The 12295-nt window shown below is 43.4% G+C and overlaps 1 protein-coding gene across 1 annotated transcript; it reads left to right on the forward strand.

Moving 5' to 3' along the window:
- Positions 1–7783: 7783 nt before the first annotated feature.
- LOC145635151 (nudix hydrolase 15, mitochondrial-like) lies at positions 7784–11814 on the forward strand. Its single transcript, XM_081686434.1, has 4 exons — positions 7784–8349; positions 9003–9145; positions 10960–11079; positions 11173–11814. The coding sequence occupies exons 1-4, from the start codon at positions 7911–7913 to the stop codon at positions 11395–11397; spliced, it is 927 nt and encodes a 308-aa protein (XP_081542560.1). The 5' UTR covers positions 7784–7910; the 3' UTR covers positions 11398–11814.
- Positions 11815–12295: the final 481 nt, after the last annotated feature.

Here is a 12295-nt window from a genome sequence, read left to right on the forward strand (position 1 = left end):
TTTAGGCGCAAGGTCGTCCTAGGCTATGGCTACACTTTGTCGGTCCCTAACGAGGGCGACACCATAACCTGGCCGAGCCTGGCCAGCTATCAAGACAAAGCATTCGGCTGCTATGAAGCGGCCTTCCAGGCTGGCCTCCGCTTCCCTCTCCATCCGGCCGTGGAGAGGATCTTGGACGGATACCAACTAGGTATCTGACAACTTGTACCCAACTCCTGGATCAATATTCTGGGGTACGTTGCCGCCTGTGAGATGCTGCAGGTGGAGGCGAGCTTTGAAGCATTCGCCCATATGCACTATCTGAGCAGGGCGCCTGCTAGGGGCGGTGAAGGCTGGTACACCTTGACCACTTGCAAGGGGTACATGATGACTGTTGGCAAAGAGAACAAGTGGAAAGACTGGAGGACTAAGTTTTATATAGTCAAGTCTGCCGACAGCCGCCTGAACCAAAAGTATAACAGGTGGAATAAGGATCCACCTCTCCTAGCAGGCAGGAGCGCATTGCCGCCTATTCCCAGGCGGGCAAAGGAGGAGATCATGGACGCGGGGTTGTTTACCGTGTCCGTGTGGACGAATGATGAGGGGGACAAAGAGGTCACCCCTCAATGCTATCTCCCTTTGTACAAGTGGTTTGAAGAAGGGACATTCTTAGCCGCCTGTGGGCTAAGTTCTGAGATGCCGAGAGGTAGTCGGTCGTCTGTTTTATATGCAAATTACTTCCGCTTTTCAGTACTTGTTTAATGATGCTAATCACTTGTTCATTTTTGCAGATAAAGCAATGGAAAAGCTCTCGGCCACAAGGAAGCCGGTTGTATCTGCTGCTCGATATAGGTCGAACGTTTTAAACAGGGCAGAAGTAACCACCCACACCAAAGTGGATGAACAGAAAACTGGCGGCACCTCCAAGGTAGAAAATTGCTCTTTTATTTCTGATCAATATTAAATTTGCCCGAATGATTTCTAACTTGCGTTTATCTTGTGTTGATGTAGGGTGCGCCTTCCAAATCTCCTTCAAAACCATCCGACCCTAAAATCCAAAAGACTAGGGCGGGTGATGTGAGCGCATCCGGCAAGGGCGGCCGGAAGCACGTTGCTCATAAGCCCAAGAAGGGCCCAGACGCCTCTCCTCTCGAAGCTGAAAAGGAGATCAGCAAACCGGATGCCCAGAGGGCATCGAAGGGTGGCTTTAAGCAACCCACCACTGCTGTCGGCTCAGCAGGAGAGAAGAGAAGCCTGGGGAGAGAGGAGGAACAGAAGGACGACGGTAAAATTCATTCGCCCCCCTTGTTCTCCCATATAGATGTACTTTAGTTATTTTCTCTAACTTTCTCTCCTTCTCAGTTCCGGTGCAGAGGCCGACTGTAGTCCAGATGGCCAAGTCCATGCTGAGGGCGGTCGATCCTGACGACAAGGCGTCTGTCAGAGGAGTCGGCACCCTTGACTTGGATGGCATCTTGGGGAACCTCTGCGAGGTATGAGTTAGCTCAAGCAACTTTCTCTTTTTTTTTTTTTTTTAAGCATTATTCCTTTTTCCACCTGGTTTTAACCATTCGGCTCTTTTGCAGGCCATGCTGCGCGTCCAAGGGCTCAGGCAACCCCTCAAGGAGAAATCCAAAGAGGTAACAGTCGCTAAAGCTCAGGCCGAGTCCGCCCTGGATCGAGCTCAATTTGATATTGCTCAGAATGAGTATCTGACGCTTGATATGATGTATTCGCAGGCGGAAGCCAATATGCAGGTGAAGAAGGACCTGGACTCGGCCCGCCTGCGCATCACTTCCCTTAAGAAAGAGATTACAACTCTTAAGGAGAAGCTCGAGCCTCTTCAAGATGCCAAAGAAGAGGCCGAGAGAGCCAAGCAGAAGGTGGGCCGCCTGGAGCAGCGCCTCAGCAACCAGGAGCATCAGCTGAAGTCCAAGTTTGAGTCCGTGGCTGATCAAGAGAGAGAGGCTCTTGTTAAGCAAATGATGAGCGATTATGAAGCCATCATGCGGGACACTTGGGCGGCTGTACAGCCGGACTCGGACTATCAGATTTGGAAATCCAAATTTGACGAAGCCAGCAAAGCATTCGACGCTCGCCTTATTGAAGAGGCTGAGAATGCTGAGGCCGAGGAAAGTTCTGGGTCCGACTCTTCTGGGGAGTCGTCCTCTGGTGGTGAGGAGGAGGATCAGGCGGAGGAGCCAGAGAAAAAGGAGGAAGAGCAGCCGAAGGACGACAAGCCGGCTGCCACTGAAGAGGCTCTCCCCTGATCACTTAAGCTTTTTATTTTTTCTGTTTCTGTGGCCGAATGGCCAAGTACTTTGTTTTTCCGGCCTGTGTGCCGAGTATTTGTATCTTTACCGACCGAGGGGTCGGGTAATTTGACAATCTTTCTGGCTTTGCCAGATAACAATCTTAACCAATCGTCTGGTGACGATTGGTCTTTAATTTAAATCCTTCGGCTATTTGGCTGAAGTTATCCATATTGTTGTTGTCCTTTGCATTTTTGAATTTTTCATTGCATGTTTTTGGCTAAGTATTATAACCTGTATACCATGCGAATGTTCTTGCCCCTGGACGGATGTCGGGTGGTTTCGGTTTATTGGATTGATTGACTTAGAAATTTTTGATACTTAGAAGAGTATGCATGGTTTCTAAGTCAATCAATCACTATGGTGATTGCCCCAAACCACGCGGCAGACGTCCATCCAGAATTGGCAAACATAAGTGTTCATTCGGCCATTGGCTCGAACTAACTCAAATTTCCAACTTAGCTAATTTGCTAAGGGTAAACCTCCGCTTGTTCTGCCCCATAAGCAAAAAACAAGCGCCTCCGGCCATAAGCCTCTTTGAGATAAAATGCTAAGTTTGTAACTTAACCAATTTTCTTTTAAAAATAATTGTCCGCCTGCCTTGCCCCATAGGCAAGGATCAGACGTCATCCGGCCAATAGCCTCAATAATTGCTAAGTAGTTAACTTAACTTGTATAAAATATTCCGCCTGTTTTGCCCCTGAGCAATAACAGGCGCATCCGGCTTTATGCCTCAATTAGCCTCTACTCATGAAACAGTGACGACTGCGTTAAATAGAAAATTCAGGTCTTTTAGATTTCACTTTCGATTAAAACAAACGACTGCGAATGCTGCCTAAGCATTCGGTAGGGCCGCTTGATATATTCGTAGAGCAATGTGCCACCCAAATGGGAGATGCTTCTCCTCGACGAATTCGCCCAAATGGACGTCGCCGGTTATCTGACTCATGTTGGAGCAGACGGTCATGCTCATGTTGGAGCAGACTGTGACCATTCGGTCTCTTTTTGTTTATTAACATCCGGCCATAGGCCTCATCATGTTTTTATCTGGCCTTAGGCCTCTTAAATGATCAAGTAAATATTCATCAAGTGTTGGTGTAAACTTGATGAATTTCGTAGGGACGACTGTTCTAAAACAATCGGCTCCTTCAGAGGGATTGGGGCGTCTGCTGTTGGGACAGACGTTTTTCAGACATATTGGCCGTCTTTATTTGGTACAGGCGGCACTTAAAAAACTTAAATAAAAAGATAAGTTGGGAAATGAAGGCATATTCTCATTAACTATACGTGAGATTTACAAAATTGAGGTCTTTACATTCGTACTTAGAAGTAGTACTTTTTCAAGTTGTCTACATTCCAAGTTCTGGGCAGCTGCCTGCCGTCTGGTTCTTCCAGGCGGTAGGTGCCGTCTCTTATCTCCTCATAAATTCGGTAGGGGCCTTCCCAATTTGGGGTTAGCTTTCCCTGTTCATTCGCCCTACCGACTGCCTCCATTTTCCGTAGCACAAAGTCCCCCACTTTGAGAGGACGCTTGTGTACTCTTTTGTTATAAGCCCGAGTCATTCTCAGACGGTATATCTCATGACGCAAGGCAGCATTGCCCCTGCGTTCTGGAAGTGAGTCCAATGCTAGGCGCATGGCCTCCCAATTTGCCTCTTCATCATACAACATGATTCGAAGGGTAGGCTCATAGTGCTCGATGGGCAGAACAGCTTCTGCACCATACGCCATTAGGAACGGGGTTTCTCCCGTTGCCCCTTTAGCAGTCGTTCTGATGGACCAAAGGACGTGTGGTAATTCATCCGCCCAAAGGCCACCAGCCCGCTCAATCTTCTTTTTAATTCCGTCTGAGATTAACTTGTTGAAGGCTTCGACCTGGCCGTTTGCTTGTGGCCGGCCGACTGATGCGAAGAAGCTTGAGACCCCCTGGTCTCCCAGCCAAGTCTTGAGTTGAGGCGTCTCAAATTGAGGACCATTGTCAAAAACCATAGACATGGGCACCCCGAAACGAGTGATTATGTTCCTCCAGATAAAGGAAATGACGTCTTTAGTCTTGATGTTTTTTACTGCCTCAGCCTCTACCCACTTAGTAAAGTAATCCACAGCCACAAATATATAGCGCTTGCCGCCTGGTGCAGTTGTATATGGCCCCAGAATGTCCATGCCCCATTTGGCAAAGGGTATTGGGCTGTGGATGGCCGTCAGGTCTGTAGCCGGACGATGGATGAGCTTGCCAAACTTTTGGCACTTGTCACATTTTTTCACTATTTCCATGGCATCCGACTCCAGAGTCGGCCAAAAGTAAAGCCGCCTGGCCTTGGCCGCGAGGGATCTGCCGCCTATATGGGAGGCGCAGAATCCTGAATGCAACTCTTCGAGAACTTCCTTCCCCTTTTCAGGGGTAACACACTTCAACAGGGGTTTCAAAAAGCCAGCCCTGAAGAGCTCTCCTTGCCGTAACTCGAAGTTAGCTGCTCGTTTTTTTAGAACAGCCGCCTCCCGTGGTGAGTCAGGGAGCGTGCCGTCAGTAAGATAGGTCCGGATGCTGTCCATCCAGGTTGAGCTTCGGTCAAGAATTCCAATGGGGTCTTCCTCTGATATACTTCTTTTTTCCATGACCTCCCAGAAGACTGACCGAGGCGTTTCACAGGAGGCGGATGATGCCAACTTGGACAGAGCATCCGCCTGATTGTTTGAAGACCTGGGCACCTGAGTTAGATGAAATTCTTCAAGTGACCCAACTTCACTCTTGACCGCCTGCAAATACTTTATCATGGCCGGATGAGTGGCCTCGTACGTTCCATTAACCTGGAGTACGACCAGTTGAGAATCAGAGCAGGCGGATACCTTCTTCGCCCCTGCCGCCTTGCAATACCGGATGCCGGCCAGCAGGGCCTCATACTCGGCCTCATTATTAGAGACCTGAAACTTGAACCGTAGTGCGTATTCGTACTTATCTCCTTCAGGAGATTGACAGATAATCCCCGCACCACAGCCGTTCACAGTGGAGCTCCCATCCACATATACTTTCCAGACCTGGTCCGTATTGTCCGGAACAACCGGCCTTGTCATTTCGACAATAAAGTCAGCGAATGCTTGTCCCTTTATTGCCTTCCTTGATTCATAAGTGATTTCTAATCCTTGTATTTCGATTTCCCATTTGAGCATTCGTCCAGAAGACTCCAAGGTTGTGAGTGGCCGTTTGATCGGTTGGTCAGTATAGACCTCTACCGCATGCGCCAAGAAGTAAGGTTTAAGCTTCTTGATGGCCATGTAAAGGGCAAGGCCGAATTTCTCAACCATGGGGTACCGAAGCTCCGCATTTCTCAAAACATGGCTTATGAAATACACCGGGAGCTGGATGCCGTCTCTTTCAGCTAAGAGGACAGCACTGAGGGCATGATCAGAGACGGCTAAGTACATGAAGAGCTTCTCTTTAGGCAAAGGGCTGACAAGCCTCGGCAAAGAGTGAAGATGAGTTTTTAGCCTTTGAAAGGCCGCCTCTGCATCATCCCCCCATTCAAAGTTTGTCTTCTTTTTGATTGCCTGGAAAAAGTAGAGACACTTGTCGCCTGAACGGCTAAGGAATCTCCCCAGGGCTGCCAGACAACCTGTTAGTTTTTGCACTTCCTTCACAGTACGGGGCGACTGCATGTCGATTACCGCCTGTATTTTCTCAGGGTTGGCCTCTATTCCTCTTTGGTCAATCAAAAATCCGAGAAACTTCCCAGACTCAACACCAAAGACACACTTTTTTGGGTTAAGCATGACCTTGTGCCGCCTGAGTGTGGCGAATGTTTCTCGGAGATCAGCAAGGTGATCCGCCTGCTGTTTGGATTTGACTATCATATCATCAATGTACGCCTCTACATTCCTTCCGATTTGATTAATGAAGACCGTATTAATCATTCGTTGGAAGGTAGCAGGCGCATTCTTCAAACCAAACGGCATCACAGTATAACAGAACAACCCCTGATCAGTGACGAATGCCGTCTTTTCTTGATCTTTTTTCCACAGGGGGATCTGATGGAAACCTGAATAGGCGTCCATGAAACTCATCAGGGCATGTCCGGCTGTTGAGTCGACCAGACTGTTGATCTTAGGCAGTGGATAACTATCCTTTGGACATGCCTTGTTGAGGTCTGTGTAATCAACACACATCCGCCAAGTTCCATTCGGCTTTTTTACTAACACAACGTTAGCCACCCACTCAGGGAAGTTGCACGGCCGAATGAACTTGGCATCTAACAGCTTTTTTACTTCGGCAGCTGCCGCCTGACTTCTTTCTTCGCCGTGGTTTCTTTTCTTTTGCCGGATGGGCTTCTTATTAGGATCCACGGCGAGTTTGTGGACGGCGAGATCCGGGCTGATGCCTGGCATCTCTTCCACTTCAAAGGCAAAGATGTCTTTGAATTCCTTGAGCAGCTGGTGAAGGTTTTCACCCAATTTTGCAAAGGCAATCGTCCCCACCTTAACAGTCCGCTCTGGACGGCCATCATCCAGAGGGATATCAATGTGCTCTCTAGTAGGCTGGGGACGAAGATCATCCGACCTTTCCCCGGTCAGTGATTGCTATTGCTTTTCTTTTTTGACCACCACCAGTTGATCAGTCTTTCTTTTCTTTCCGGCTGGTGGGGCCGACTGTTCTTCCTCGACATCGTCGAGGTCAATCATTTGCTTGCCCCGGCCGGATGCTGCGGCCGCAGGCTTGACGTCCGAGAGATAACACTCTCGAGCCGTCTTTTGGTCCCCACAGACGGCGCCAAATGTTTCGGGGGTTTTTGTCCCTCGGGAGAGTTACAACACTGAAACTGGATCCAACTGAGGATGCCTGTACCTGCAAAGCAAACGGACCGCCGGATGGTCGGTAGTCCGCCTCCGAAGACTAAGTCAGTAAATATTCGGAGATAAAACGTGCGGAAGTAAAGTAATCTGCTTGAATTCCAAGCTCAGGTAAAGTGCTGTGTGTTCCTTGAAAACGACAGCTCTGTGGTAAGTGACGTATTGTCTCGTATTGTGTGTCAAAAATTCTCTCTCTTTTTTCGTGTGTCGTCATAAATGACGTAATGTCCCTATTTATAGAGAAGAGTGTGCCCTCCTAGGATCTCGTGACCTAGGAGTTAGGTCACGCCGGTTTGCGGCGCCTCGGGATTTGGGCCTTAGAAGGCCGCCATCCCAGGGCCAATACCTGAGTGACACGTGTCACTGTGCCCAAAAGGATTCTGAAGCACCTTTTGGGTGACACGTGTCGCCGACTGAATGGTCCCTGCTGGACTTTCTGTCCACGTAGGACGGAGAAGAGTCCTCCCTCCACGTGTCATCATTCCGTAGGTCCAAATGGCACCTATATGGAGGACACGTGGCACTTTCTGATTGGGCCACTTGGCCGGGTATAAAATACCCAAATCACCTAGTACCATGACTAGCATCAACAAATATTGTACTTAGTAGACTAAACAAAATCAAGAAAATTTAACAGGTGACAAATGTCAAAATTCAACCCCTTGAATTTAAAGTTCCAAGCTTTCTTGCTAAAAAAGAGTAGATAAACAAATCAATCAACCACCCTTAAAATTAAACCATAATCAATTTCTCCATGTTCATCCCTTAACCCAACTCATGCTATCATCAATTCTTCGAAAACTACCCTCACAATTCAACCTACACATACCAATACCATTTATACCAATACCCATTAAACAAAATCCATCATCAACTTTCTCTCTCTTAATGGATTCTCACTCCCCCATTTCATCTTCTCTTAGACTCTCCGCCTTAGCGCAGCAGCTCCGCCTCTACAAACCCCCGTCACCAATCGATGACGATGATGCAGTGGACATCGAAGAAGTGAGTGGCAAGGTTGTTGCCCAAGTTGGATTTGCTCAATCAACCAACCCAATTGGTCAGGATTTGGAGAAGGTCAGAGAATTTAAGGAAGATGATCAACAACCATTTAAGCCTAAAAGAGCTGCTGTTCTTGTTTGTCTTTTTGAAGGGGTTGATGGGGATCTTCGTGTTATTCTTACTAAACGATCTTCTCGCCTTTCTACTCACTCTGGTTTGTGATCACTTTTATTATGTTGATTTATTTTAGTAGTTTCGGTTTTTTTTTTTTTTTTTTTATATCGGTTTTCAAAATTATCAATGTTGGTAGGACTAGTTTTAAGTTTTTAACCTCGTTTATCATGTTAATTATTATGTTTAAATTCTGGAAACTATAATTTGGTTGTAATGCTAAATGGGTCCTAAATATCTTATGTTATTGTAGGAGACTAGGAGGTTAATAATGGCCTATTTTTTTACTTGTATGTTCCATGGTTGTATTAGAGGTAGAAGTTTTGGAATTATGTTTGTTATTTGTGTCAAATTTGTTTATTTGATTACTAGGTAAATAATTTTTTAGGTTGATTAATGTTCATAATGATGTTTAATTGAGTGGTTCTTAAATATGGACTGTTGAATGTAGCACAATGTAGCAAGTTTGTTGTTTCTGTTTCAGGGAAAAGTTTAAAGCTTTGGGTGTTGAATTTGAGTATGTGTATGTTGAACTTTGTAAATTAAGTATCTGTTTATTGTGGTGGTTTCAGACTTGAATCATGTATTGATGAAAAAAAGGAGTGTGATTAAAATTAGATTTTTGAATGTGTAAAATTGTTATTTTTGGTTATGAGGGGTTGAGATTTTAAGTGGGTTTATGGTGTTTGATCTCAGGGGAAGTGGCATTGCCTGGAGGAAAAGCTGAGGAGGGTGACAAGGATGATAGGGATACCGCAACGAGGGAGGCAAAGGAGGAAATTGGTTTAGATCCATCGCTGGTGAATGTTGTGACCACTCTCGAGCCATTTTTGTCTAAGGTATATTTACAATTTCATTTGCTGATTTATAACTTAGTAGCAAATTAGCGAGAACTTTATCATCAGTTCCAGCAGATAAAGGTATGCAGATTATAATATGGAATTATGGAGTGTAGTTAGGCTTTATACATGTCCTACTATCTATCCGGAATCAGTTGCCATATTGCTGGTTCAAAATACACTACCATGTTCGGACAGAGGGGAAATACCTTTTTAGGGTTGTTTTAAAAATTGCACTCAGTTTGTTCCCTATAATCCTGCATGGAACCTTAACCTATTAATCAACCTACTAGATGATAGATTTTCAATGGTGGAATGAACAAAGTACTAAAAAGAAGCTTTAGGTGTTCTCTTCATCTGAATTTCATGTCTTATCTTATTAGTCTTGAACTTTTTAATCCTTATATAATCTTATTATATTGGGCCTTATTAGATCTTATTGGAACTTATTACCCTATAAACAAAAAAATATAGCAACTTATAAAGAATTCCATTGTAAAAGCAATTTTCTACTTGTCAACTAAAAACAAAGTATATGGGAGAAATATGCCCTATATCCAACTGCTTTGAGTGAACTTTTCCAAATAGCATGGAGGGGTATTGTCAACGAGAAGCTGATAACTACCATCTTGATATGAAACTCAGTTCCTTCATGGTTGGATTTGGGATGTTATCAAATGGATCCTATTAAGAAACTTAAACAGTATAACTTATGTACGGCCAGTATTACAGTCTAAAGCATTGAACCATTAAAGCCCAAATCCATGCCAATTGTAGAAGTCAATCAAGTCATGAATGATCACCATTTTATTTTACTTCTATTCTAATTGTATTGACGTATGAAGACTTATTGCAAGATTAATACCTACTAAAAAACCATGCTCTTCTAGCCTTCTAGGAGGTGTCCAAGGATGTATCTGTCTAAACTCTTAACTACCAGAGGATTACAGATTTTATCAAATCTACTTAAACATCATTAAACCACTTGGACAGCAGTTAAGCATTTCTATTAGAGTATGTGCGGCACCCAAAAATCTTATCTAATTGACAAGCATGCCTCAAGACCCTCTATTTTACCTTTTTGGAGAGTCCTGGAGTAATACTTATCTGCATTGGTCAGGCTTTTTGGTTTAAAATGATGTTGATTTTTCAATTTTCTCTCCTGTTTGAACTTCAACCAAAACTTATTGGTAAATTGAAATTCATATCAACATTTTATACTAAGTTTTTTGTATGTTATAAATTTGTAAAGTGATTTTTTTTTTTTTTTTTTTTTTTTTTTTTTTTTTTTTTTTTTTTTTTTTTTTTTTTTAAAAAAAAAAACACGTGGTTGCTGCTTCCCTTTGGCATAATCCAGTGGCATTGGCCTATTCTGTTCAGCATTAGAAAATCACATCATTGCTGGGTGATGGACTTTTCAGTTGGATCATTTGGGGAGTTGGCGTTTTGAGTTTTGTAGCCGATTTTACCTTCTGATGTGTCTTGTATGCTACATGTCCTAGACAGTTTCTTGCAATTAATCACAGTTACAGAAATTTATTTCTTACCCAATACTAGTACCCTGACAGTATCCAGTTTTTCATTGTTTTGCTTTGTAGTTCTCATGCATTATATGCCTTAGCTTTTTAGGTTGGAAAGAATCCCAGAAGATACTAATAATTAGTTGGAAAGAATTAGATACTAAGAAATCATCAACTATAAAAGAAGCTTAAAGTGTTGACATAGAGCTGAGGAAGACGGTGTAATTTCTGAACCAGCTTAAGATTTGAAGCAATCTGACCTTTGTGACATCACCTTCATGTTTATGTCTGCAGCATCTCTTGAAGGTGGTACCAGTTATAGGGATACTGTCCAATAAAGATGCATTCAAGGCAGATCCAAATGCTGCTGAGGTAGAAACAGTATTTGATGCTCCCTTGGAAATGTTCATCAAGGTTCTGCTCTTTAGTTTCAGGTTTTCCTTCAACAAACAATACTTCTGCGTGCTTTCTTTCTTTTGACATAAACTTGTTGGAATCTTGATTCAGGATGATAATCGCAGAGCAGAGGAAAGAGAATGGATGGGATACAAATATTTGATTCATTTTTTTGATCATAAAACAGACAACAATAAGTATGTGATATGGGGCCTAACTGCTGCAATTTTGATTCGAGCTGCATCAGTTGTTTATCAAAGACCACCGCCATTTCTGGAGCAGAATCCCAAATTTAAGGTTCCTAGCTCTGCTGATAAAGACACTGTTATGCGTTGAATTGATTGAAAATAAATTTCAGCTACATCTACATCTCTTAGTTCTATCCATAGTAGAACACGGGAGTGTGCAATATGTATGTAGATGAATTTATAATAGCTGAATGCAATAATATAATCCTAGTAGGTCTGTTTTGGATGTGTCATTTTTTTCTCTTAGTAATGCAATTGGTAAAATATACTTCTAGAAAATGATGCCCAACCTGGCTGACTATTCTGTCAAAGGATTTTCGAGATTTTAGGGGTCAGCACGTCTGTGACACGTGCATTCAAGAAAATTTTTCAGGTCAGTATGAATTCAATCTCTGAATCTATCAGACTTCAGTATCTTGAACTAATTTAGCAGTGTCTTGTTTCTAATTCACTTCTAACGTGAGTAATAGTCTAACATGACTGACATATCAAGGATTACGAAAATTGAAATACTACCTGCGATTTTTATTATTTGCAACTTTGGAACATTTTATACCTCACAAATAATACCCCAAAGTTGCAAATAATAAAAATCGGAGGTAGTAGAAGTTAGTTTGTACAGAGTATTTTGGTGTTGTAAGGGAAATGGATGGTTTTTTCAAGTTGATTATTTTCCTTGTTACCTTTAGATGTCATTGAATAATTTACAGTAAGTTGTGCCTCCACTGGAACTTACTTCCCTCACTTTCATCTCTGAAAGCATTGATCTTTTACCAAACAGAGCTATTTTCCCCTGCCGAGTTCATGATTTTTGCTAAATCTACATTTCACATAGTTTGTGGTGTTTTTTATGTAATGTTGCTGATTGGTATAATTGTTTCTAGTTCCAGAATAAAGGATGTGAAAGTGAGATGTAAATTAGCTGTGAAACAATTGATACTATTAGGTATTTTGATCCTAATAGTATATGTAGACGAATTGTGGCT

This window comes from Chenopodium album, chromosome 6, assembly GCF_948465745.1.
Source record: "Chenopodium album chromosome 6, dcCheAlbu1.1, whole genome shotgun sequence".
Taxonomy (NCBI): Eukaryota; Viridiplantae; Streptophyta; class Magnoliopsida; order Caryophyllales; family Amaranthaceae; genus Chenopodium; species Chenopodium album.

Excerpts from the sequence above, each read along its gene's own strand:
- LOC145635151 (XM_081686434.1), top strand. The coding sequence starts at position 7,911 with ATGCTATCATCAATTCTTCGAAAACTACCCTCACAATTCAACCTACAC. Across the intron at positions 8,350-9,002 it reads TCGCCTTTCTACTCACTCTG|GGGAAGTGGCATTGCCTGGA; the intron begins GTTTGTGATCAC and ends GTTTGATCTCAG. Across the intron at positions 11,080-11,172 it reads CCTTGGAAATGTTCATCAAG|GATGATAATCGCAGAGCAGA; the intron begins GTTCTGCTCTTT and ends ATCTTGATTCAG.